Source organism: Aquarana catesbeiana, linkage group LG11 (genome assembly GCF_042186555.1).
Source record: "Aquarana catesbeiana isolate 2022-GZ linkage group LG11, ASM4218655v1, whole genome shotgun sequence".
In the NCBI taxonomy this organism is placed as follows: Eukaryota; Metazoa; Chordata; class Amphibia; order Anura; family Ranidae; genus Aquarana; species Aquarana catesbeiana.
Genome location: NC_133334.1, coordinates 12,313,603 through 12,339,831, shown reverse-complemented (window position 1 = coordinate 12,339,831; position 26,229 = coordinate 12,313,603). Strand labels below are relative to the sequence as shown.

The window sequence follows — 26,229 nt, the reverse complement described above, 5'->3', positions numbered from 1 at the left end:
ACCCCTCTCATGTACATACCACCCACCATACACTCCGCACCCCTCTCATGTACATACCCCCCACCATACACTCCGCACCCCTCTCATGTACATACTACCCCCCACCATACACTTCGCACCCCTCTCATGTACATACTACCCCCCACCATACACTCCGCACCCCTCTCATGTACATACTACCCCCCACCATACACTCCGCACCCCTCTCATGTACATACTACCCCCCACCATACACTCCGCACCCCTCTCATGTACATACTACCCCACCATACACTCCGCACCCCTCTCATGTACATACTACCCCCCACCATACACTCTGCACCCCTCTCATGTACATACTACCCCCCACCATACACTCCGCACCCCTCTCATGTGCATACTACCCCCACCATACACTCTGCACCCCTCTCATGTACATACTACCCCCCACCATACACTCTGCACCCCTCTCATGTACATACTACCCCCCACCATACACTCTGCACCCCTCTCATGTACATACTACCCCCCACCATACACTCCGCACCCCTCTCATGTACATACTACCCACCATACACTCCGCACCCCTCTCATGTACATACCACCCACCATACACTCCGCACCCCTCTCATGTACATACTACCCCCACCATACACTTTGCACCCCTCTCATGTACATACCCCCCACCATACACTCCGCACCCCTCTCATGTACATACCACCCACCATACACTCCGCACCCCTCTCATGTGCATACTACCCCCACCATACACTCTGCACCCCTCTCATGTACATACTACCCCCCACCATACACTCTGCACCCCTCTCATGTACATACTACCCCCCACCATACACTCCGCACCCCTCTCATGTGCATACTACCCCCACCATACACTCTGCACCCCTCTCATGTACATACCCCCCACCATACACTCCGCACCCCTCTCATGTACATACTACCCACCATACACTCCGCACCCCTCTCATGTACATACCCCCCACCATACACTCCGCACCCCTCTCATGTACATACTACCCACCATACACTCCGCACCCCTCTCATGTACATACCCCCCACCATACACTCCGCACCCCTCTCATGTATATACCACCCCCCACCATACACTCCGCACCCCTCTCATGTATATACCACCCCCCACCATACACTCCGCACCCCTCTCATGTACATACTACCCCCCACCATACACTCCGCACCCCTCTCATGTGCATACTACCCCCACCATACACTCTGCACCCCTCTCATGTACATACTACCCACCATACACTCCGCACCCCTCTCATGTACATACCCCCCACCATACACTCTCATGTATATACCACCCCCCACCATACACCCCACCCCTCTCATGTACATACCCCCCACCATACACTCCGCACCCCTCTCATGTACATACCCCCCACCATACACTCCGCACCCCTCTCATGTACATACCCCCCACCATACACTCCGCACCCCTCTCATGTCTAGTTCACAGAGAACTCTCCTCTTTCTGTTATCTTGCTATGCAGTGGACACACAAGGGCAAAACATTTAAAGTGGTTGTAAAGGCTCAATGTTTTTTACCTTCATACATTCTATGCATGAAGGTAAAAAACCTTCTGTGTGCAGCTCCCCCCTCAGCCCCCTAATACTTACCTGAGCCCCAACTTGATCCAGCAATGTGCACGAGAGCCGCAGCTTTCCCGGGTCCCTGTATCCTCCGTGGCTGAGATGGACAATGGCTCCCGCTACTGTTAATCACAGCCAGTGAGCCAATGAGGAGAGAGCGGAGGCTGGGGTAAGCCATGCTCCATGTATGAATGGACACAGGGCAGCAGCTCGGGAGCAAGCCTGCTCAGGGGCCCCAATAGTAAACTGCTTTCTATGGGGCACTCAGCAGGAGCAAGGGACCCGGAGAGCTGACTTGGGACCCGAGAAGAGAAGGATTAGGGCTTCTCTGTGTAAAAACACTGCCTTTAATATCAATTTAACAGTCTCCCAAGTCAGTAAAGCCATCTTTCCCAGATGTAAGGCTGGATTCACACCTATGGCATTTTTAGTGCTTTTTGCATTTTGCAGATTTGCACTACAGAACGTGTTCCATAGGAAGCCATGTTAAATGGACTGTAGTGCAAATCTGCAAAATGTAAAAAGCACTAAAAATGCATAGGTGTGAATCCAGCCTAACAGTCTATTTAGCAAGGTGTTACTCACTCAGTATGTTCTTCCTCACAAACAAAGGAGATCCTCTATAGGTCCAGGGGCCCATTAAATCCTAGCCACAAAACCGTAGCTGAGGGTCAGGGGTGGCAAGGTCTCTCTGTATGTTCCTAATTGTCCTCTATCATCACTGTGGCACTTCAGCCCTGCAGAGAGCACTATGTCACAGCTCCAGCAATACATCCTTACTGATCAGGGATGACCTGCTCTCCTACCCCATGCACTGGGACCCACCTACAGCTGGCCCTATTTCCACCCATTACATTGCTACAGAAGGGGCAACAATTAAGGGGCATTAACACCTGCCAACATGTCACCCCCTACAACCAACCCCTTATTTTTCTTTCCTGTGTTGTCTTTATGGTTGACTGCTTTAATGTATTTAGTACAATAAAAAGTACAAAATCTTTCTCTGTTTATTTTTTAGGTCCTGTGCCTCCTTTCTGCCCTCCCCCCACTCCCCCCTCTCATACTGGTCACTGATAGAAAGAAAACAGCTATTATCAGATCCTCACTTCTTTCAACCTGGGCAGTTATAAAAAATAAAAAAAAAAGTTTGGAGGTGAGTGTTGAATGTAAATTAAGCAAAACCTGTGGTCTGGTACATCAGTCTGAATCTTCAATTTAAAGTGTCATCTCTCATCTCTTACAAGCCTATAGGATAGCATGGATGACCACCATTGGAAGCGGGCAACCACCAATTCACAGGATGGCCAGAAGAAAGAAGCCGGACTCCCACTAAAGAGGAGGAGAAAGCTCACAGAACCCCTTGTTGAAGAAGAATCACTACCTTCTTCTGGGCTTGGTAAGTGCAATACAGGGGTTGGGAAGTCACCTTTGTTATATTTATCTTTTCACTGTCCCAACTACTTGGTTCTGTGGATTCTCCTACATCCTTACACACACTTTCCTCCTCTGCTGCTGTTTGGGTAGCTATACGAACTGATCATGGCAACATTAGTGTCTCTCCTGTTTATGCTACAGTAGCTCTTATGCTATGCCAGTCATTGATGTTTCTGTAGGGGGAATCATGTATTCCTACAGTGCGTGCCCAATAAGTAATTCTGTGAGGCTGGGAAGGGTGCCACCGTCTGGTGGTTACTCACATGTATGCCTGATGCTATTGGCGTAGATGCGGGTGTCAGCAGAGATCTCGGCTCCAAGTGTTCATCCTCCATCATTGCACATGGCGGAGCTGTGGCCGCCATCTTGGAAATGACGGGGTCTGCTTCGGAGCTATATTGTGGTCGTAGGTCCCGTGTGACCGATCCCCCTGACATGAACAGCTTCCCAGGGGCTTCCTCTAGCTAGGGCAGCGCTGGGTGGTCAGCTGGCAGGTTGCAGTTTTCTGAAAGGAGTACGAGACAGCCGGGTTGGTACAGAGCTCCTGGCTGACTCGGCCATCTTGGAGACTTCCGCGCATGCACCTATATGTAGATATCTTATAATTACTACCCAGTTAGAAAGTTTTTAGTCAGAAAGAATTGAATTGCATGGAGAAAAAAGGAAGACATCCTGTGGTTAGTACACTTACTAATTGGTTACAGGCCTTTTCAATTTATGCAAGTGTGCTGAGTGAAAAAAGGCCTGACCTTTCCTCAGGTCTTTTTCAGCATGTGGACAATGTCCATGAGGAATACAGGCACTTTGAGTCATTGGTTTGGTTCAAATATGGTGAATCTTACAGACAGAAACTGTTATGCCCCATACACACGGTCGGACATTGATCGGACATTCCGACAACAAAATCCATAGATTTTTCCCCTTTCGTCTTTCAGGACAGCCACCATGAGAGAGATAGTCTCCTCCTCTTCCTCTTAGGAAACACTGCGCCAGCCCATAAATTCTCACTTCCCCCTGCCAGACCCCAGTATTAGTGTTTCCTCCGGTGGGGAGACACTGTGCAAGGAACCAGGCTTTTCAGTCAGGGGACTGTGGCTGTTATTTGTTTTTTTGAGCCTGTAAATGGGAGCAGGGGCTTCCTATGGGCATGGGGGGGACTTACCCCTCGATTCAGTGGCCACCACTTCCTAGCTGAGCGCAGCTTCAGGCTGTGGGGGTTCCCTATCGCAGTCACAGGGCTGCAGCAGGCTGGCGTCCGCCCTTCCTGTATACTTTACAGGCCGCTCTCTTTTTGGAACTAGGCGGGCCGGACGACGGGCGACGTCATTTCCGGCGGAAGGGCGGGGGCTTGCCTTTGACCCGCGGCTTCCGGTTCCGGGTCGCAGGGCTGATAGGGAAGCCAGGCACAGGCTGGAGACGAGTCTGGGACGCGCACAGGCAGCGTTGGACTCGGTAGTAGCAACCACCTGCAAGTCATGTCGGAAGCGGATGCTCAACCAACGGACACTACCTCCAGCCTTCCTAAGGTAAGAGTGCCTTGGGGAAAAGTACTCTTTACCTAGGATTGTCCCTCCATGTATGGTTCCTGTCATGGGGGGGCAGATACCCTGGGTGGTCAGGGGAGGGAGGCTCAGATCCCCATAGATGAAGGAGGGTCTAGTGCACTCCCAGGGTTGTATCCTTGTTTTTTAAAAAAAAAAAAAAAAAAAAAAAGTGACAAAAATGTTTGTTTTTCCTTTCTTGTATTTCAGAAAGCTACAGAAAAATCTAAGTCTACCCATAGCTCTAAGAGGAGGTGTGCCTCTTGCAGGGACACATTAGGGGAGGCATGGACAAAGGTCTTGTGTAGGGAGTGCATAGACTCCCTTGTTAAGGAGAGGGACTCTGAACAGGAGTCAGGACTTGCAGCCTCAGTTAAAGAGCTCTCGTCCACCTTTTCTTCATTTAAAGCCTTATTTGAAAGGTTTCAACCTCCCATTAGTCCAGCTCCCCAGGATACAACCCCGCCTCTGGCGCAGGTCTCTGCTCCTGCCCAACCTGCAACTTCAGTTAGGGCAGAGGAAGCTCCAGGGCCTTCCGGAGTGGAACTAAGACAGCCAGATAGTTCCTCCTCCGATTCCCAGGATGGTTCAGAGGGGGAGGACCAGGACGGGGAGTCCAGGAGATCCTCCAGATATAAATTATCCCTAGAGGAGGTAGAGGACCTCTTAGGGGCTATTTATACAACCCTCGGTATTCAGGAGGACAGGAAACCCTTCATGACCAGATGTACAGAGGCTTGGGGGAACAAAAGAGAAAGGTTTTTCCAGTTCATGAAGTACTGGTTGAAACTATCAAAAAGGAGTGGCAGGATCCCGAAAGGAAATCCTTTTTTTCTAGATCCTTAAAGAGGAGATTTCCGTTTTCGGATGATCCTACATCTATCTGGAATAAAAATCCCAAGTTAGATGCTGCTTTCTCCCAGGTTTCCAGACACACTGACCTGGCTTTTGAGGACATGGGGGCCCTGGTGGATGTCATGGATAAGAGAATAGACTCTCTCCTTAAAAAGACGTGGGATTCAACTATTGGTAACTTGAAACCTGAGTTGGCTGTCACAGTAGTGGCTCGCAATCTGGAGCACTGGCTCTCTAAGATTCAAGAGCATATTGAGGCTGGAACGGCAAAAGAAACCATTCTGTCTTCTTTCCCTACGATTCTGCGGGGTATCGCCTACATAGCTGATGCCTCGGCAGAGTCAGTACGTATGACGGCCAGATCAGCGGCTCTGGCCAATTCGGCCAGGAGAGCCCTCTGGCTAAAAACCTGGCCGGGCGATAGCGCCTCTAAAGTCAAATTGTGCGGCATACCGTTAACGGGAGACCTTCTCTTCGGCCCAGGCTTAGAGACTGTCTTAGACCGCACAGCAGACAGGAAGAAATCCTTCCCGGTTAAGCGGAAAACCCCTGCACCTACAAAGAAGGGGTTTCGTCCGCAAAAGCGTAAAGAGACTCCAAAGCCGGAAGGGCAAAGGAAGTTCTGGGGTCAGAAAGGCAAGGGCAGAGGAGGGGCGATTTTTCGCCCTCCTGAACAGCCCCGTAAAAGTCAATGACTCCCCAACCATGGTGGGGGGAAGATTGGGGGCCTTCCTCCCACAGTGGGAGGCAATATCCCCCAATCGCTTTATCCTAGGGATTATAAGAAGGGGGTACCATATCGATTTCACGAATCTTCCTCCTCGGAGATTTTTGGTCACGCACCTACCCAGGTGTACGGCAAAAGCCGAGGCTCTGTTGGAAGCATTAAGAGATCTGGTAGATCAGAATGTGGTTCTAAAAGTTCCAAAAGCCGAGGAGGGAGAGGGGTTTTATTCACACATCTTCGTAGTGAAGAAACCCACAGGGAAATTCAGACTGATTCTGAATCTAAAGCCCCTGAACAAGTCAGTGACATACAAGAGATTCCGTATGGAAACAATTTTCACGGTGAGAACACTGTTGCCCCGCAACTGCTTTATGGTATCCCTGGACCTAAAGGACGCGTATCTACACGTTCCCATAGCAGAAGCCTCACAGAGGTTTCTCCGGCTAGCGGTAGATCTAGGTGGAACATCGGTACATCTACAGTTTCAGGCGCTGCCTTTCGGGCTATCCTCCTCGCCCCGCATCTTCACCAAGGTCTTGGCGGAGGTGATGGCCTTTCTTCGGCTCCAGGGAATATCAGTGATAGCATACCTGGACGACCTGCTCCTGTTTGCAGCGTGTCCACTGCAGTTAGTCAGGGATCTAGAACTTACAAGAAGAGTTCTTACAGGTCTAGGGTGGCTAATGAACTTGGAGAAATCCAGTTTGATTCCCTCCCAGCGCATTACCTACTTGGGCTACCAGTTGGACTCAACACTACTGAGAGTGTTTCTTCCAAAAGAAAAAATACTAAAGCTGGACAGGGCAGTGGCTGGTCTCCAGTGCAGCAGTCGGGTCTCTATAAGAGTTCTGATGTCGGCCCTGGGTCTTTTGACCGCGACCCTCCCAGCAGTGCAATGGGCAGGTCTGCACTTTCGTCCCTTACAGTCCTTTGTCCTAAGGGTGTGGGATCACAGCCAGAGAAGTCTGGATGCCTTGGTTCAGGTCCCATCCCAAGTAAAGAGATCCCTCTGGTGGTGGAGGAGGGTCTCAAACTTGTCGCAGGGTCGTCTGTGGTTCATCCCAGTCTCTCAGGTGGTAACCACAGACGCAAGCGGCAGAGGTTGGGGGGCGCATCTGGGTTCCCTTGTAGCACAGGACACCTGGGAGGGAAACGAACTCAGAAGGTCGTCCAATTGGAAGGAACTGAAGGCAATCGGGCTAGCACTCAGGTTCTTCAAAAAGCAGCTACAGGGCCACCATGTACAGGTGCAGTCGGACAACTCGTCCGCCGTAGCTTATGTGAACAAGCAGGGAGGCACAAAGAGCGGAGTACTGCTGGCATTGGCATCAGACATTCTGAGCTGGGCCGAGACTCACACTCTCTCACTCTCAGCAGTCTACCTGAGAGGAGAAAAGAATGTGATAGCAGACTTTCTCAGCCGAACCAAGCTGAGAGAGGGCGACTGGATCCTCAACCAGGAGGTTTTCAATCTCATCTCAGAGAAGTGGGGTCCTCCAGAGGTAGATCTGTTCGCGTCAAGAAACAACGCGAAAACCCCTTGTTTTTTCTCCCTAAACAGAGGGGAGGGAGCACGAGGGGTCGACGCATTGATCCAGGACTGGCATTTCAGAATCTGCTATGCCTTCCCGCCCCCAGCGTTATTACCAGCAGTTCTCAGGAAGTTTCAGATGGAAAACACGTCCCTGATTCTGGTAGCACCACATTGGCCAAAGAGGGCTTGGTTCTCAGTACTCAAGCAGCTAGCGGTCGAACCTCCCTTATTCCTGCCACCTCGAGAGGATCTCCTCTCACAGGGCCCAGTCCTCTGTCCACAGGTTCACCAATGGCAGTTAGCGGCCTGGCTACTGAGGAGGGTATGCTGAGAGCTAGGGGTTTTTCTGAGAAATTAATCTCCACCCTCCTCAATAGCAGGAAGAAGGAAACACGCCAGATATATAAAAAAATCTGGGTACGTTTCAATAAATGGTGTGCAGAAGGCTCCCTTGCGGTACATAGTCCCACAGCTGTGTTGGAATTCCTTCAGTGCGGGGCAGACAGGGGTTTATCCATAAGTACCCTTAAAGGTCAGGTGTCAGCACTTAGTGCTTATTTAGAGAAACATCTGGCCACCAACCCCTGGGTGGTCAGATTCTTTAAGGCTCTGTCTAGACAAAGACCGGTTCAAGGTCCTCCCTTTCCCAAGTGGGACCTATCGTTAGTTTTGCAGGGCCTGACGGGAATCCCCTTTGAACCTTTAGAGGAATGTCTACTAAAGGATCTTACGTTAAAAACAGTTTTTTTGGTAGCAGTGACAACTGCCAGGAGAGTCAGCGAGATTGAGGCCTTATCTGTTAGACCTCCTTTTTGCGTTATTTTTCCAGATCGGATCATCTTTAAGACCGATCCAGCATTTTTACCTAAGGTTGCTTCTGGTTTCCACAGAAGTCAGGAGGTAGTTTTACCCTCATTTTGTCCCAACCCCTCGGGGGAAAGGGAATTAAAATTTCATTCTTTGGATGTAAGGAGATGTATCCTTAGATACCTAGAGCTGACCAAGATGTTTAGAAAGTCAGACTCTTTATTTGTTTTGTTTTCTGGGGCCAGAAAAGGATGCAAAGCATCTCGACGCACTATTGCCAGATGGCTCAGAGTAGCCATTGGCCAGGCCTATACATTGGCAGGGAAAGAAATCCCAATGGGTATAAGAGCACACTCTACTAGAGCTATGGCAGCTTCGCAGGCAGAAAGGGCTGGAGCAACGCCAGAGCAAATATGCAGGGCTGCAACATGGTCCAGCTACTCCACTTTTGTAAAGCACTACAGAGTGGACCTGGTGTCGGCTAGTGAGCAAGCCTTTGGGCGAAAGGTATTGCAAGCGGTAGTCCCACCCTAAACTGGTAAGTGCTCGTTTATCCTCTCATGGTGGCTGTCCTGAAAGACGAAAGGGGAAAATTAGAGTTACGTACCGGTAACGTCTTTTCCAGTAGTCTTTCAGGACAGCCCTAGTTACCCACCCGAAATTTTTGGGGGGGTCTTACAAAAGACCAGAACGCAGCATGATAATGATATGGAATAGTATGTTATTAATGTGTTCTTGTGTCTCCCCAGCTGACCGGAGGTAATCTCGGAATATACTGAGGTCTGGCAGGGGGAAGTGAGAATTTATGGGCTGGCGCAGTGTTTCCTAAGAGGAAGAGGAGGAGACTATCTCTCTCATGGTGGCTGTCCTGAAAGACTACTGGAAAAGACGTTACCGGTACGTAACTCTAATTTTTCCGACGGATGTTGGCTCAAACTTGTCTTGCATACACACGGTCACACAAAGTTGTCGGCCGATCGTAGGTCGGGACTATAAACGGGGCAATAGCCAATAGCTTTCGTCTCTTAATTTATTCTGAGCATGCGTGGCACTTTGTGCACTTTTTTGGTGAATGAGTAGAGTTACAATGTACCCCATACCCGTTCATATGGGGGGTCTGGGATCTGGGGGCCTCCTTGTTAAAGGGGGCTTCCAGACTCCGATAAGCCCCCCACCCACTGATCCCCACAACCACCGAGCAAGGGTTGTGGGGATGAGGCCCTTGTTCCCATAAACATGGGAACAAGGTGCTTTGGGGGGACTCCAAAGCACCTTCCCCATGTTGAGGGCATATGGCCTGGTACTGTTTAGGAGGGGAGTGCTCTCTTGTCCCCACCTCTTTTTCTGTGGCCTGCGAGGTTTTGTGCTCGGATTAGGGTCTGGTATGGATTTTGGGGGGACCCCATGCCATTTTTTTTATTTTGCAGTGGGATTCCCCTTAAAATCCAAACTAGACCTGCAGGGCCTGGTATGGATTTTGGGGGGACCCCACGCCATTTTTCTTTTTTAAGTTTTGGTGCGGGGTTCCTTTTTTAATATTCATATTAGACCCAAAGTGCCTGTTATGGACTGGAGGGGGAAACCCACGCTGTTTTTTTCAATGATTTTTAAGTATATTGCCGGGATCCGACAATTACTTACAGCCGCGAGCAGTTTTGAATGAAAATTTTCCCTTTTAGAAGTTACATTTTGTTGTGGCACTGTTATAAACACGGGAAAGATGTGCTACTTTACAGGCTGCCTAAGGAGACCCCTCCCCCCAGGCAGGATATTTAAAGGAATATTTAATTTTTTTGTTTCACTTTAAGCATTATTAAAATCGCTGCTCCCGAAAAAAACGGCTATTTTTAAAACTTTTTTTTTTTTGCATTGATCCATGTCCCCTGGGGCAGGACCCGGGTCCCCAAACACTTTTTATGGCAATAACTTGCATATAAGCCTTTAAAATTATCACTTTTGATTTTTCACGTTCGTGTCCCATAGACTTTAACAGTGTTCAAGTGTTTGCACAATTTTTTTACATGTTCTGCTGCAAACCAAACTGGGGGACTGTTCTACTCATCCCTACTGTCTGCTATTGCCATTTCTTCAGGACCTGTGCCGTGTCCGGAGGCTCCCACGCGCATGCGTGGGAGTTAAGTCATCGCGGCTCTGGCCAATCACAGCGCCGGAGCCTGCGAACCCCGAAGTATCTCCAGTGAAAAATGTCCGCTGTGTATTCGGTGTGCTGGCGCCGATTCAGGGCATTGTTCTCAGGTAAGTATTTCATAATGAGCTAGTATGCGATGGACCCTACAAATTATTTCTTTGTCTTGCGGGTTTTCTTTTTTTTTTTTTTTGGAGGTTTAATGATCAAATCAATGAAGGAATGGCATCAGTTTCTTATGTTACTTTTGATCCAGCAGTAGCTATCAGAGCCTTTGGTCAGGGAGTCCTCCTGGTCAAATCAGACATAAAATCAGCTTTCTTTTTCGTACATCACAGTACATCTCCTGTACTGTTGTTTTTTTCCTTTATAAGCATGAGTTGTAGAAGGCTCATCGACCAAACAGTTTTTTTTCTGGGGGTTGCCTCAATTCCATATTAACGGAATTAGTTGAGATTACCAAAAAATCTAAGGTTGTGCACTGAGAAACCATTTTCTCCACAGCTAAAGGATATCAATGTGCCCCAGCAACCACTTGAAAATTTGGAGCTTATGACAAATAACAGAATTAGTAGGCCCAATAAACAGGAAATCAAAATAATGTACCATGGCCCCTTCTGGGTGTTCCTTCTTAGCCATCCATTCAAAAAAAAAAATGGAAAAATATTCAAAATACAGGCTTGAAACTGACAATCCCATTGGGAGACATTTCTAAATATAAAATCCCCCTTCAAACTAAAAACCCAGAGGATTAAACACCCCTGGCCATAAAGGAAGTAGTCTAAAAATTAGATTTTTTTCTACTTACTTGTAAAAATCCATTTTTTTGAGTACATTACAGGACACAGAGCAGCCATATACATTACTATCTGGGTTATACGCCACCTATAGGTGAATGGACACTGGCAGAAAAAAAAGACAAGAAGTCCCCCTCTATATAAGCCCACCCATACAGGAAGTACTTAATTTTTTCCGTCAGTGTCTTTAAAAGGTGGATGGTCACTATTTACTCTCTGTAAGTTTTCTAAGCTAAAGGTCCCGAGCCGGTTCATGAGAATCAAAGGACAGCTTTTTCAATCGGATATACCAGAGCTTCACAGGTTGCCACTGGAGTCCTCTTCCACTCCTTCATGATGACATCACGGAGCTGGTGAATGTTAGAGACCTTGCGCTCCTCCACCTTCTGTTTGAGGATGTCCCACAGATGCTTAATAGGGTTTAGGTCTGGAGACATGCTTATTTGGCAAGGCAGTGGTCATCTTGGAGGTGTGTTGCAGCTCAGTTTAGGGTCTTGGCAGTCTTCTTATAGCCTAGGTCATCTTTATGTAGAGCAACAATTCTTTTTTTTTTCAGGGAGGGAAAATGGCTAATTGGCCCTAATTTGGACATTTTCACTTTTGTTGCCAGCGGTTTACACATTAATGGCTGTGTGTTGAGTTATTTTGAGGGGACAGCAAATTTACACTGTTATACAAGCTGTACACTCACTACTTTACATTGTAGCAAAGTGTCATTTCTTCAGTGTTGTCACATGAAAAGATAGAAGAAAATATTTACAAAAATGTGAGGGGTGTACTTACTTTTGTGAGATACTGTATTTAAAGTACTGGGGGATATGTAGTCCATAAAATGAACATAAACAGCAGAGGAGAAGCAGAGAATCCAGGAAGTTGAGGAAAGAAATGGCCAACAGACAGGCAGCACTCACAAAGATTTTTCAAGTAATCTTATATTGGATTGCCAAAAATAACTATTGCTTGTATTTCAATTACTATGCTAATGTTATAAAATGTAAGTGTGTACTGTGACCATAGATTTCCTTTAAGCTCTGTAAAATCAGGACATTCCTATGCCTGCTGTCTACTATTAGTTTATCTTATTTAAAAAATATTGTTCATGATTCTGCCATGACCCTGCTATGGGGCCATCTATACAGTATCATACGTATCAACAGTCTATAATATGTCTCTAGGTTTCCTGGGAACATTTTGGGTTTCAACAGTCAGCATTTGTAGTAAAATCCTCAATTATCCGATTATTTATGGTCCTAGCATTGTGTCCGTGGAAGGAGAAATGCCTCAGCATTAGTGTCAGTGCGAATAATGCCGCGTATACACGACCGTTTTTTCCGTCGAAATGAACTCTGACAGTTTTTTCAACGGAGTTCTGATGGAGTTCCGCTGAAACTGACTTGCCTACACACGATCACACCAAAGTCCGATTGTTTAGAACGCGATGATGTACGACGGGACTAGAATAAGGAAGTTCAATAGCCAGTAGCCAATGGCTGCCCTTGCGTAGTTTTTGGTCCGTCGGAACAGCATACAGACAAACGGTTTTCCCGATAGGAGTTGATTCCGTCGGAAAGATTTAAAACATGTTCAATTTCTAGGGCCGTCAGAATTTTCTAAAGAAAATGTCCGATGAAGCCCACACACGATCGGAATATCTGATGGAATGATTTCGTTGGACCTTTTCTGACGGAAAGTCTGGTCGTGTGTACGCGGCATTAGAGTTCCCTGCTGTCAGGGAAAGTTGGAATACCCCCTTACACTGTAGTCAGTGGGGGTAGGAATGCTCGGTACAGTGCTTTAAAGCATAACTAATTAAAGAAAAATAGAGCTAGATTAAATAGTAAACCGGAAGATTTATTTCTAATGTCTTACTGTTATAAATAGTGCAAAATCTTCCGGTGCCAGTTCCACCTCCCCAGCAGAAAGCTCCATAGAATATAGTTGCTATCAATGTATGAGCAGTGGTCCAATATGACCTCAACAAAGTCACAGCTACAGCTCTGCAATCTGCTCCCTGTTGAGTGGGAAGAATGGAATGTCAGATTACTGCTTTAAGATATATTTAAAGTGGACCTTGCAGTAAAAGGCAAGGTCCACTGATATTGTTAAGACCTCCTCCATCTTAATATTAATAGTTCCAAAATGTACATATAAAGAAAAAAGTTAGATTGATACTTACCTTTCCCCCATCTACCGCCTATGATGCCTAGGTGAGGATGATGTCACACTCCTGGTTCGCTCCTGGGGGATATAGAGCAGCCAAGATCTTGAGAGAAGACACTCGTGCAATGAACTGGAGGTGCAAAATTTTGCTTGCTCTGCATTCCCCAGGAATCTTTCCAGAAGGACAGTGATGTCTCGTCATGCCCTGCAATGCAGAAGACAGAGGTAAGGTGTATAGATAAATATAACCTTTTCCTTTTACAGATACATTTTGTAATGTATCTGTAGGTCCCAGGTATTTTATGTGGACCTTGCACTGTACTGCAAGGTTTGCTTTAAAAGGTAAGAAAACGAAAGAGTGAAGTAATGCTAAAAAACCTGAACCCCCCTTCTTACCCCCTGCACATTGCTGATCCCATGTCTGTGTGAAGGAATGTGATGTAAATAATAATAATCTGAAAATGTCTATTTTCTTATGTGCATACATATTTTTCTCCTTACTCATTATATAAGTATACAGGTTTGCTCTGTTCCTATATTTTTCTCAAAATGGCGGGTACCCCCTACATCCCACACATCAGAAGAACGCGGAACTGAAGATAAAACCAAGGACAGCCAAACCTCGTTATGAAGATTCTCCATCTTCTTTTTTTATCTTAACCAATGAGATGTACCTATTAGACTAACATAGCAATGATGTATTTTTGTGCATAAAACATTAGCACCGCCTTGAATAAATTAGAAGTGTAAGAAGTAACGGTGCTGAGCGTGTCTCAGAGTGTTTACTTTTATATGCATGCATATCCACACTTTTCAATTAGAGACAGCAGCAGATAACCTTGGGCTCGATTGGAGCTCTTAATCATTTCCATAACAGATGGTGCCGAAACCCGGGACCTCAGGCTACAGTCGAAGCCAGACCGCGATAAGCATTCAGGCGTTAATTGATTGATAAGAGTGGGGTTTGCGCAGCCCTAACAGTACCGGTAAGTCTTATTTATATTCTTACCACTGTACGACTTTCTTATCTTTCGGTTGACGGCTGGATTCTGTCGGTATGCTGAGACTGTCTTAGAGGCAGGTATTTCCTCGCCTGAGGTTGTTTTAACAAACCTGTCAATGGGTTTCTGCTGACTGTATTTGTTCACTGTCTGCCATTCTTTGGGCTACGAAACTCAGCAGTCTAAAAGTGCTACATGTGTGTTCTCAGCTCCAGATGAGCTGTCGGCCTCTGGAGTGAGATGGGTTATTGTAGTAGTCGGTTATAGGACGGGTTACTCTGGGTTTTAACGAATCTTTGAGGGTTATCTCAGCTGCTGGCGTTGCAGTCTGAAAGCATTACAGATGTATCACCCCCCAGATGAGCTGTCGGCCTCTGGGAGTAACTGTAATGACGGCCTTTAACTGGGTTTAAGGGGAGTTGTCTGCCCCTGGGGTTATCTTAGCCTGCTGAAATTTTGCAGTTCGAAGAGTGGCAGGTGTAATGTCCTGTCGTGAGTGTATTTGTGGTTTACTGTTTGCTATACACGAGAGGGGTTGGGGACTGGTTAAGGTCGGAGGGGGGGCTGCCCGGGGGATCTGTTGGGTCGCGGGCCGTTGCTCGTCACTACCCCTGACGTGTTTGCTATAACCCTGTAATGTATGGTTAATCTCAGAACAAGAGCAAACAGTAGAAGCTAGGAGCGCAGTTTTATGTGCTCCCACCCAAGGAATTTGTTGATTTGAACACTGAGAAAGAATATTAACCCCTTGGTTGTATGTATTCTCCTCTCAAGCCGTTAGCCGAGAAACAGAGAGAGAAAAGAATGTGATAGTGAAGAGGAGATAAGATGTTGAAATAGTTAACAAAGTTGAAAGAAGTGGCGAAAGTTATGTTGCTGAAGAAACAGGGAGAAAAATCCTATGTGATAAAGAAAATTGGATAAAGGAAGTTAAGAAAGATGGCGATTGTATTATGTATGTGTATCACAGAGCTGATATGTTGGAACTTGAAACAAAGGAGGGGAGGGACAGCACTGCCCTCCGTCTAACAACCACTCCTTTCTCACCACCCAAGCACAACCCACTGTGACAACTCAGCCCGGCGGCCATCTTAGTGCACCCATGCCTTCACTTTCTACCCAGTCCAGTGCACTTCCGGCCGGCGGCCATCTTGGTACACCCAGTAAGCTTAAACAGCCTGTACCCAGCCCTCCCTGTTTTAAACCAAGATGGTTCATACCACACACCTGTCTTCCCCAATACGGGAGCATCACATTCCCAGGCCGGATATGTTAATGATGAAGAAGCATCTGAGTGGGAAGCCCAACAGCAGGCAGCAAAGCCACCCACTGATTTAACCCCCAATCCGGCTCCAGACTCTCAGTTCCGAGAGGATCTCAAACACATGCTGGCAACCGTAAGGAACAGTGCCTCTTGCCAGCCCCCGCCCCAACAACAGTCTCGGTTACCAGAAGGGGCACCAGTGATGTATGTCGCTTTTACTCTATCACAAGCAGCGGCCTTAGTGACAAGTCTGCCTGACCCAGAGAAGCAGCCAATTCCCTTCTACCACAGGATAGTGCAGATACAAGAAACTTACTCAGCTGCCTGGAGAGACTTGATCAGCCTATGCCGAATCAAAGCAGGACATGTCTTTTGGCCAGTCATGCAGACGGCCTTCAATGATGCCAGCCTGACAAGTGCCACTTCCTACACCTCAGGCGTGGAGTTCTGTGCACAACTCCACGACTGGGCAAAGGAGAAGTTGACGGATCAGAAGACCACAATCCAAGATATTATAAATGATGGGACCTCTGCGCTACTAAATGCGTAAAATAAACAGGGTGTGTGTAAAAAACATAAGAGTGATGCTGCAAAATCAGATAGTGCTCACTGAATCACCATGAAAGTAAACTGTAAAGATAGGATTTCGCGCAAACACATGTATCAGATAAAACGTGCCATACCAATAAAAAATCAAAAGGAGTGTCCAATAATGATAAATAAATGTGTAAACTTCTATCTTCCTGTTGGATACTATAATGGAAAATTGGCTGGGTGATGTATTTTCACATATAATCAATGATAGGATGATGTCCTTCCCTTAAAAAAGTCTCCCATTGCCCTTACCTTAAAGGGCTTAAAATAAAGCCTTGATATGGATACAGGTGATGGTCTGGGAGTAACTGGAGTCTGTCCTCTGGTGGTGGTTCCTGGTGTGTTGAAACTTGGGGTACTTCTAGTCAGGAACGATTCCGGGTCCTGGGCTCCAGCCCAGCCAGGTGGGCGAAAAAAGAGAAGGGACAAAAAGGCTTCCAATGGTGTAGTAAGGTTAAAAAATGAAATTTATTTTACCAAAAAAAACTTTCCAAACATGGGGTAAAAAGCCATACACACTGTGGATACAGTGTGCAGCGGTGACAGGTAAAGATGGCGGCGATATGCCGTCACCTAATGCAAAGCTTCCGGTTCACACTGACAGCTTCTGGGTCAGAGCAGTGTGTAGTGTCGAGTGAAGTGGTTGATGGGATCCTACGCGTTACGTCACGTGACCTCGTGACTTCATCAGGGATTCTGATTGGTCGATATCCCCGTGACTTTATAGTCAGAAACCGGAAGTTGTTTCGACGCCATATTTGTGTAGCCTATGTGGTCTGATGGCGTCAGACAATGTTATTCTGTCCAAATGTTGAAAAACTACCATACTATACGGTTTACAAAATTAAACAATAATGGGATGTTGATTCGCAGGGAATCGAAAGTGATTCAGGAGTGCAAAAGTGCTCTGAGTAAGTGATTGACTGAAGGTAAAGTGTGTTGTGCTGCTGAGTGGACATACTGCCATCTTGTGATGAAAGAAAACTGTGTTAATATACACGTACCTACGGGCAGTGATAAAGTGACTCTCAGTGCTACTAAGTAAACATAAATAATATCCTAAATGGACAAAAATGAAAAATGCTAAATAGTGCATGAGGAAAAATTGGTATAACAGTAAAAACATGAATTCGTGGTGTATATAAATTAATTATATGAGATGGATGAAATTCATTGAATGTGCTGCCATCATGTGGTTAAAAATAGAAATAAAATCCTCAATCATTCCTTTAAAAGTTAGTGTGATGTATTCAAAGCATCCAATAATTTGAAATAATACAAATATTACTGAGACGACGAATGCTAGAATATTAGAAATGTTAAAAAACAAGACAAGGGGAGAATAATATTTTAAAAAACAATTAAAAATTATTAATATGTGTCCCGGAAAGTTGGCATAAGGTTTACAATGATAAAATCAGATGATAAAACAATGCATTAATAATCACTAATGAAGCAATTCAGGTCAAAGTCTATGTTTAACCCATTCGGTGCTAGAGTATTCATTTTGTATATCCACTGAGATTCCTTTTGGCTAAGGTTGCGGATTTTGTGACTACCTCTCCATGCCTTTTGGTAGCGTTCTATCCCCCAGAACGTTAGTTCAGCTGGGTTACTGTTGTGGACCTCTGCAAAATGTCTCGAGACATTATGTTTCGGGTACTTGTTTATTATATTTTGCATGTGTTCTTTTACTCTGACTTTTAAGGCTCTTTTTGTCCTTCCTACGTATTGCAAATTGCAAGAGCATTGCAAAACATATATAACCCCCTCTGTGTGACAGCTAATAAAATCTTTGATCAGGTGTGTGTGTCCTGTGTTGGTTGCGACAAACTCGGTTTTTTTACTTTGAAATTTCCTCGACTTTTGGCATGCAAAGCAGTATTTACATGGAAAAAAACCTTTCCCTTATCGTCTTTCAGGACAGCACTTGAGAGAGTGACTCCTCCCCTTGCCAACAGGAAACACCTCTTCCACCAAACTTTAAAAGGAGGCTCCTTTCCACACATTGTCAGTTTTTGTGTTTCCTCCGGAGGGAACACTTCGTGGGAAGTCAGGGCTCTCAGGTGCTGTCCTGGGAGCTCAGGTTTCCTGGATTTCCATCAAACACTTTTTTTACCTCATGAGAGCTGTTCCTCCCATTCCACAGCTGAGGTGAAGTGCTGCTGGCTGGGCTCCCTCTCCCTCTTCATATGGGCTCAGGGTGAGTCCGACTGTCGTGGGCATCGCTCCTAAGCGGCGGCAAGACAGGCGGTGGCCGTTTACTATATTTTTTTCTCAGGTCCACCACCTGTTGCTTATTGCACCGCCGCCATCTTGGGGATGGCAGCGGGGCTCCATCCGCCGGAAGTGAGGCATCCGGAGGGGGCGGCGCCCACGGAACAGGCGTGCGGCGTCATTTCCACCGGAAAACGCAGAGGGAAAGGGGAGAAACGGGGCTGGTGCTTATTTAGCGGTTCTGGTCCGGCGCACTGGCGCTATTGGAGTCCGGAACCGGCGTTTAGCCACACAAACACAGCAAGCGCTCCTCGATGGAATCGATGGCGGCAGTGAGTGGGACAGGCACAGGCACCAGCAAGGCCCAGGTAAGGTGCAGTTGTATACTGTCTTCCCTGTACTGTGGGGTCTCTCTCTCTCTATCTCCCCCCCCCCCGGTGGCAGGGGCCTGTCTGGGCACATAAAGCAGTTAGCTCTTACTGTGCACCTGTGGTGAGCATCCTTGGGTATAAGACAGGTTGTCTCACTGGGATGGTTTCTTCTGTCTCATGGCAGGCCAAGAGCTCTGATCCAGTGGCAAAAAGAAAATGTCCTTCATGTAAATCCAAGCTACCTGAAGGATGGAAGAAGACGTTATGTCAAGCTTGTATTGATTTGCTAGTTAAAGAAGAAGCTTCTTCCACTTGCAGCGACTTGATTGCATCGGTTAAAAAGGAACTTGATGCGACTATTCAATCATTTCGCTCTTCCCTAGCAAACCCATCCCTGAGTCAGCCTACTACCTCACAGTCCTCCCAAGGCTCACTTATAGTTCCGGCGATGGAGACTGAGGCATCTCCTACCCCAGAGGGACATTCCCCCTCTCAATCTGAGGATTCTGATGAGGGTGAGGAAGGAGAAAATTTACCTTCAAGATTTAAATTGTCTTTAGAACAGGTAGATGGCCTGTTAAAAGCAATCTATACCACACTGGGTCTGGAGGAGGAAAGAAAGGAGTTATCTCTGCATGATAAAATGTATGCAGGGCTTAGCGAGCACAAAAATCGCAATTTCCCAGTACACTCTGTTATTTCTAAAGCTATTAAGAAAGAGTGGGCAGAGCCAGAGAGAAAGCCTTTCTTTCCCAAAGCCTTAAAAAGGCGTTTCCCTTTTGATGAAGATCCAGCGGCGGTTTGGAACAAAAACCCCAAACTAGATGCCGCGTTTTCCCAGGTCTCGAGGTCTACAGATTTGGCATTCGAGGACATGGGGGTGTTGAGAGATCCCATGGATAAAAGGATGGACCAGCTACTGAAGAGGGCTTGGCAATCCATCATGGGAAATCTTAAACCTACTATGGCACCTACAGTGGTATCCAGAAATATGGAGTTCTGGTTAGAGCAACTTAAGGCCCATATCTCAGCAGACTCACCAAAACAAGAAATTTTGGATTCATTTTCAACTCTGTCTGCCGCTGTCGCATTTATATCTGATGCTTCAGCGGAATCAATTAAAATGACAGCTAAATCTGCTGCCCTAGCCAACTCAGCCAGAAGGGCTCTGTGGTTGAAAACTTGGCCGGGGGACGCGGCATCTAAAAACAAGCTGTGTGGGATACCGTTCCTGGGTGACTTGCTTTTTGGACCTGATTTAGATGCGGTTCTAGATAGGACTGCTGATAAAAAGAAGTCTTTTCCCATCAAAAAGAAAAAGCAGCCAGTTAAAAGGTTTTTTCGTTCCCAAAGGGCTCAAGAACAAACCAAACCCCAGGAGAAAAGAAAAAATTGGGCATCGCAGAAGGGTAAAGGCAAAGGAAATGTCCTTTTCCATCCTCCTGCAGCCTCCGGTAAAGCACAATGACTTGTGCGTGCCAGTGGGGGGAAGGCTTCAAAGTTTCCTTCCCCTTTGGGCCAGCATGACAGAAAGTCTATATATTTTGGACATGCTGTCCCAAGGTTACAGGATAGAGTTTTCGTATCGCCCGCCAGAAAGATTCTTTGTAACAAACCTACCAAGGGATCTAACAAAGGCTCTGGCCACGAAGAACCTTTTAAAGGGTCTGAGACACCAGAGGGTAGTGATACCAGTATCCCCAGAAGAACAGGGTCAGGGTTTCTATTCACACATCTTTCTGATAAGAAAACCATCCGGAAACTTCCGTCTTATCCTCAACCTAAAACCCCTGAACAAGTCAGTCCTATACAAAAAGTTTTGTATGGACTCAATTTTCACGGTCAGAAACATTCTGACAAAAGATTGTTTTATGGCATCAATCGATCTGAGGGATGCTTATCTTCATATTCCTGTTGCACCTCAGTCCCAGAAGTTCCTGAGGTTTGCGGTGAATATGGGCAAGGAGATTATACATCTTCAGTTCAGGGCCCTTCCCTTCGGCCTGTCGTCAACTCCTTGTATTTTTACGAAGATAATGGCGGAAGCTCTCGCCCCTCTTCGACTCCAGGGGATTGCGGTAATTCCATATCTGGACGACCTCCTCTTTTTTGCCCCATCCAGGGAAAAGTTGCAGGAGGATTTGAACAAATCCCGCAGTCATTTGGAGTCACTAGGGTGGATAGTGAATGTTCAAAAATCAAATTTCATCCCAGCTCAGCAAGTACTGTTTCTGGGTTATTTGATAGATTCAGTGAAGCAAAAGATTTTTCTCCCAGAAGAGAAAATGATCAAGGTCCAAAGGGTAATAACGGCACTACAAACAAATCAACTGATTTCAGTCCGAAAGGTTATGTCGGCTCTGGGGACATTAACCTCTTCAATGCCAGCCATCCAATGGGCAAGGCTGCATTTCAGGACCCTCCAGAGGTTCCTTCTAAGGACATGGAACCACAGGACGGAGAGTTTGGATACAAAAGTAAAGATTCCCACCAGAGTCAAACGTTCACTTTGGTGGTGGAAAAGTCAGGTGGTACTGCAAAGAGGTCTTCTTTGGTCTTTTCCGACCGGGAAAGTGGTCACAACAGACGCCAGTTTGCAGGGATGGGGGGCCCACATGGGTCAAGCCTTAGCGCAGGGAACATGGTCCCAGTTCGAGGCCCAAAGATCCTCAAATTGGAGAGAGCTGAAGGCAGTTGCCCTAGCATTAGCTTTCTTCTCTCAAAACCTCATAGGTTGCCATGTCCAGAATTTGTCGGACAATGGCACGGTCATAGCCTACCTGAACAAACAGGTAGGCACAAGAAGCAGGGCCCTTCACTTACTGTCAGTAGAGATTCTGGAGTGGGCGGAGAACCACTTACTATCTCTATCCGCAGTCCATCTAAAAGGCACATTGAACGAAGTAGCGGATTATCTGAGCCGACAAAAAGTTCAGGAATCAGAGTGGAGTCTGAACAGGAAGGTGTTTGCATTAATCACCAGTGTTTGGGGCCTTCCGCAGGTATATCTGTTTGCTTCAAAACAAAACACGCAGCTCCCGAATTTTTTCTCCCTTCAGAGAGACATTTGCTCTCAGGGGATAGATGCTCTGGCACATCCGTGGGATTTTCACCTAGGGTATGCTTTTCCTCCATTCCGATTAATCCCTCTAGTATTGAGGAAAATACTGAAAGAGAGAGTATCAATCATTTTGATTACTCCATATTGGCCAAAGAGAGCTTGGTTTTCCACGATTCTGCAGTTGGCAATCAAACCATGTTGGCATCTCCCGCTCAGTCAGGATCTGTTGATTCAGGGGCCAGTGCTTCATCCAGAGGTAGGCAGGTTAAAGCTCACTGCCTGGTATCTGAGGAGCAATTAATGAGAAGCAAAGGCTTTTCAGAACGTTTAACTGCTACGTTGCTTTCCAGTAGGAAAAAGGTAACCAGGGATATTTACGCCAAAGTATGGAAAGTCTATGTTTCTTTCTGTCATTCAGAACATAAGGGGGTTAAAGACCTAGTTTCAGTGCTGGAATTTTTGCAAAAAGGTGCAGACAAGAATCTGGCGGTCAGCACTCTTAAGGTGCAGGTGGCTGCCTTGGGAGTTTATCTGGAGAGATCCTTATCTTCAGAAACTCTAATCATGAGATTTTTTAAAGCACTTTCCAGGTCGAGACCGGTACCGGTGAAGAATTTCCCAAATTGGGATCTCTCGGTGGTTCTGCAGGCTCTGGCAAAAGAACCATTTGAGCCTTTACAGGACATATCCCTAAAGAATTTAACTTTGAAGACTATTTTTCTGGTCGCAATTACGTCAGCAAGAAGGATTAGTGAACTGCACGCCCTATCAGTAAAAGAGCCTTTTTTGTCAGTTTTTCCTGATAGAGTTGTCCTTAAAGTAGATCCGGGGTTTTTGCCAAAAGTGGCAAGCTTTAGTAACAGGTCTCAAGAGATTACTCTACCAACCTTTTCTGCTAACCCTTCGGGTGCAAAGGAAGAGCAGTTTCACAATTTAGACGTAAGACGTATCCTATTACAGTATTTGGAAGTAACAGGAGGGTTTAGAGTTTCAGATTCATTATTTGTTCTTTTCTCTGGAAACAAGAAAGGCCAACAAGCATCAAAAGCATCATTGGCTAGATGGCTTAAGACAGCTATTTTTGTAGCCTATTCTCAAATGGGTTTAGCTTCCCCGCTGGGAATTAGGGCTCATTCAACAAGAGCCCAGGCCACTACATGGGCAGAAAGAGCTGGTGCCACCCCAGATCAGATTTGTAAGGCGGCTACGTGGTCAAGCTACTTAACGTTTGTCCGTCATTACAGACTGGATCTCCTATCAGCAGGTGATCAGGCTTTTGGCAGAAAGGTTCTACAGGCTGTGGTCCCTCCCTAGGGGGTAAGTCTCTATTATCCTCTCAAGTGCTGTCCTGAAAGACGATAAGGGAAAATTCAAGTTAGACTTACCGGTAACTTGTTTTCCTTGAGTCTTTCAGGACAGCAGCATCCCGCCCTATTGTTTTTACATATATATACTGTGACTAATCATATCTCGATTATGTGTTCCAGTTTGGGGCCGGAGGTTCTCTACTACTACTGACAATGTGTGGAAAGGAGCCTCCTTTTAAAGTTTGGTGGAAGAGGTGTTTCCTGTTGGCAAGGGGAGGAGTCACTCTCTCAAGTGCTGTCCTGAAAGACTCAAGGAAAACAAGTTACCGGTAAGTCTAACTTGAATTTTTCCATTAAAAAAAGAGAACTGTTTGGTGGAAGGAGGATCCACTACGTTCTTAACTAATATATCTCGTAGTGTGGTAGCTCTCTTGTAAATAATGAGTGGCTTATCTGGCAATACATTTTTCAGATGCCTATCTTCTTTTAAGATGTGCCAATGTTTCTTTATTATTTTTTCTATGTCCTTGTGTTGGACATTGAAACTCAAGATTAGTGCCGGTGCCTCAAATGACCTAGTAGATGTTTTTTGGGAGTGTAGCATTGTTGTCCTGTCCAATGATTGAACCAATGCGATTTGTTTCTTAATATAGTTGGAGTCGTATCCTTTTTCCAAGAATCTTTGTCCGACCACATTTGCTTGTATTTTGTAGTCGGATTCTTTCGTGCAGTTACGTTTAATTCTGATTAGTTGCCCTTTTGGTATGTTAAATAGCCATGGTTTATGGTGGCAACTGGTGATGGGCAAGTAACTATTTCTAGATACCTCTTTAAAGTGGGTTTTGGTGATCAATCGATTATTCTCAATGATGATATCTAGATCCAGAAATTGGATCTGTTTATTATCAATCTTCCAAGTGAGAGAGATGTTCTTGTCATTCTGGTTAAGTGTTGTTAGGTATTGTTCAAGTGACTCCCTATCCCCGTTCCACACGATTATAATGTCATCTATAAAACTTTTGTAAAGTTCTAATTGGCATGGGGTGTTGTTAAAGACCACTTCGTCCTCCCATTGTGCCATGAACGCATTAGCCACACTAGGGGCATATTTCGCTCCCATGGCAATTCCTGTTATTTGTTTATAGAATTCTTGATGGTGCCAAAAATAGTTGTTTTGGAGGGAGAAGTGGATACACTTGATTAGAAACTTGCGTTGTGTACGATGTAAACTGGAAAACTGTTTTAATACCCATTTGGTAGCTTCACACGCCTGGTGGTGTTTGATACTGGTGTATAAAGAACTCACGTCGGCTGTGGCCAGTAGGGTTCTTCCCTCGAGGACAGTTGGTGAATCCAGTAGTTGTAAAATGTGTTTCGTATCTTGTAAGTAGGCTTTGGTACATTGAACGGCTGGTTGGATAAAATTATCTATATATTCGCCCAATCTGGCTGTTGCTGAATTTATGCCATAGTAAGAGCATAGAAGGTTTAGAATTTTTACTCAAAAGAAAACGAAGGAAAATGCTCCATATAGAACAACAAATAGAAGAATTGAAACTCAGGATTGAACCGTTTAAAGCCTCCAGTGATTTTAATACGTTAGCCAACCAAATGAACAAAGACCTGTTAGCCAAAGATCTAGAAGTCCAGCAAAGGAAGATAAAAAAGTACCATAGAGACTGTGTGGATTACAAAGAGGATCAGGTTTTTAAATGGCAGTCTAAATTAGAAAACCCCCTAGTCACTTCCACCTACTCCACCCCGGAACGCCAAGTGAGAATTGAGGAACCAATAGTAAGCACTTCTGCAGCAGCTCACTCTTCAGAGGGATGGAGAAATGGGGAATATTTGACACCAAGACGGGAATCTGAACACCAGGACCATCATAGCTACAGATATCAGACTCCAAGGAACAACAGAAAGAAACCTTTTAGAAAACAATCAAGGAAACCATATCACAGTGGAGACCATTATGTGAAACCTCAATCAAATAGACCCCATGGTGATACATCTTATGACAGACCATACCCAAACAGATCCCATTATGAGGGACATCAAAGGGAAAACAGGGAATATAGAGAATACACGTATTCCCAACCCCCCAATAGATGGGAAAGAAGTCCAATCCCAACTTACAATAGATTCGAACCACTGAGACAACCAATCTACCATGATATGGATTACCGTCAATCGAATCACCACCAAGAACAACAGAGGGCTGATTTTTTAGACCAGGATCGAGGAGACCACTCACCGAAACGGAGACAAGAACGGACACGACAATCGCCAAGAAGACACCAACAAGAAAGATACGGCACACCAAGACGACGACATCACGAGGATCATCCCAGAAGATCCCCAGAACCAAGAGAGGATGCCGTGCGGGAAAGAGAGCCCAAAAGAAAGCGAGAATATTAGGTGAGGGGATCTTTAATTTAAGTGGACAAGAACTAACCAGAGAAGAACTAGCAGTCCTTGACAAAGGTCTAAAATACGCACCCATTCAAAATCTTAACAAATTTGATACATACATTGGAATCCGCAAGTATGTAAGAAAAATCACGATCAAGAAGGCTATCATGAGTAATCCACAAGGGAAGAACAATGACGGACCAAGCATACAAACCTCAATGCAACACAGCACTTTAAGAAACAAGTCTCTCTTTAACCCCCAGATACAGGACAAACAACACATTGAAGTTTTCAAAGACCTAGTCTTAAAGGAATTGGATCAACTCAAAATAAAAAATATCAAAAACCCAGCTCATATGAAGAAGGGCATACAAGCATTAACCAAAAGAAAGA

General features: G+C 45.8%; 1 protein-coding gene across 1 annotated transcript in view; it reads right to left on the bottom strand.

Annotated features, from left to right (window-relative positions):
• Positions 1–24,505, bottom strand: part of LOC141112912 (uncharacterized) — an 89,594-nt gene extending 65,089 nt beyond the window's left edge. The window contains exons 1-2 of the mRNA XM_073606016.1: positions 24,251–24,505; positions 17,473–17,527 (exon numbers count right to left, since the gene is read on the bottom strand). Of these exons, the coding sequence (XP_073462117.1) occupies positions 17,473–17,527; positions 24,251–24,505 (310 nt within the window). The remainder of the gene's footprint in view (positions 1–17,472; positions 17,528–24,250) is intronic.
• Between the last annotated feature and the right edge of the window lie 1,724 nt (positions 24,506–26,229).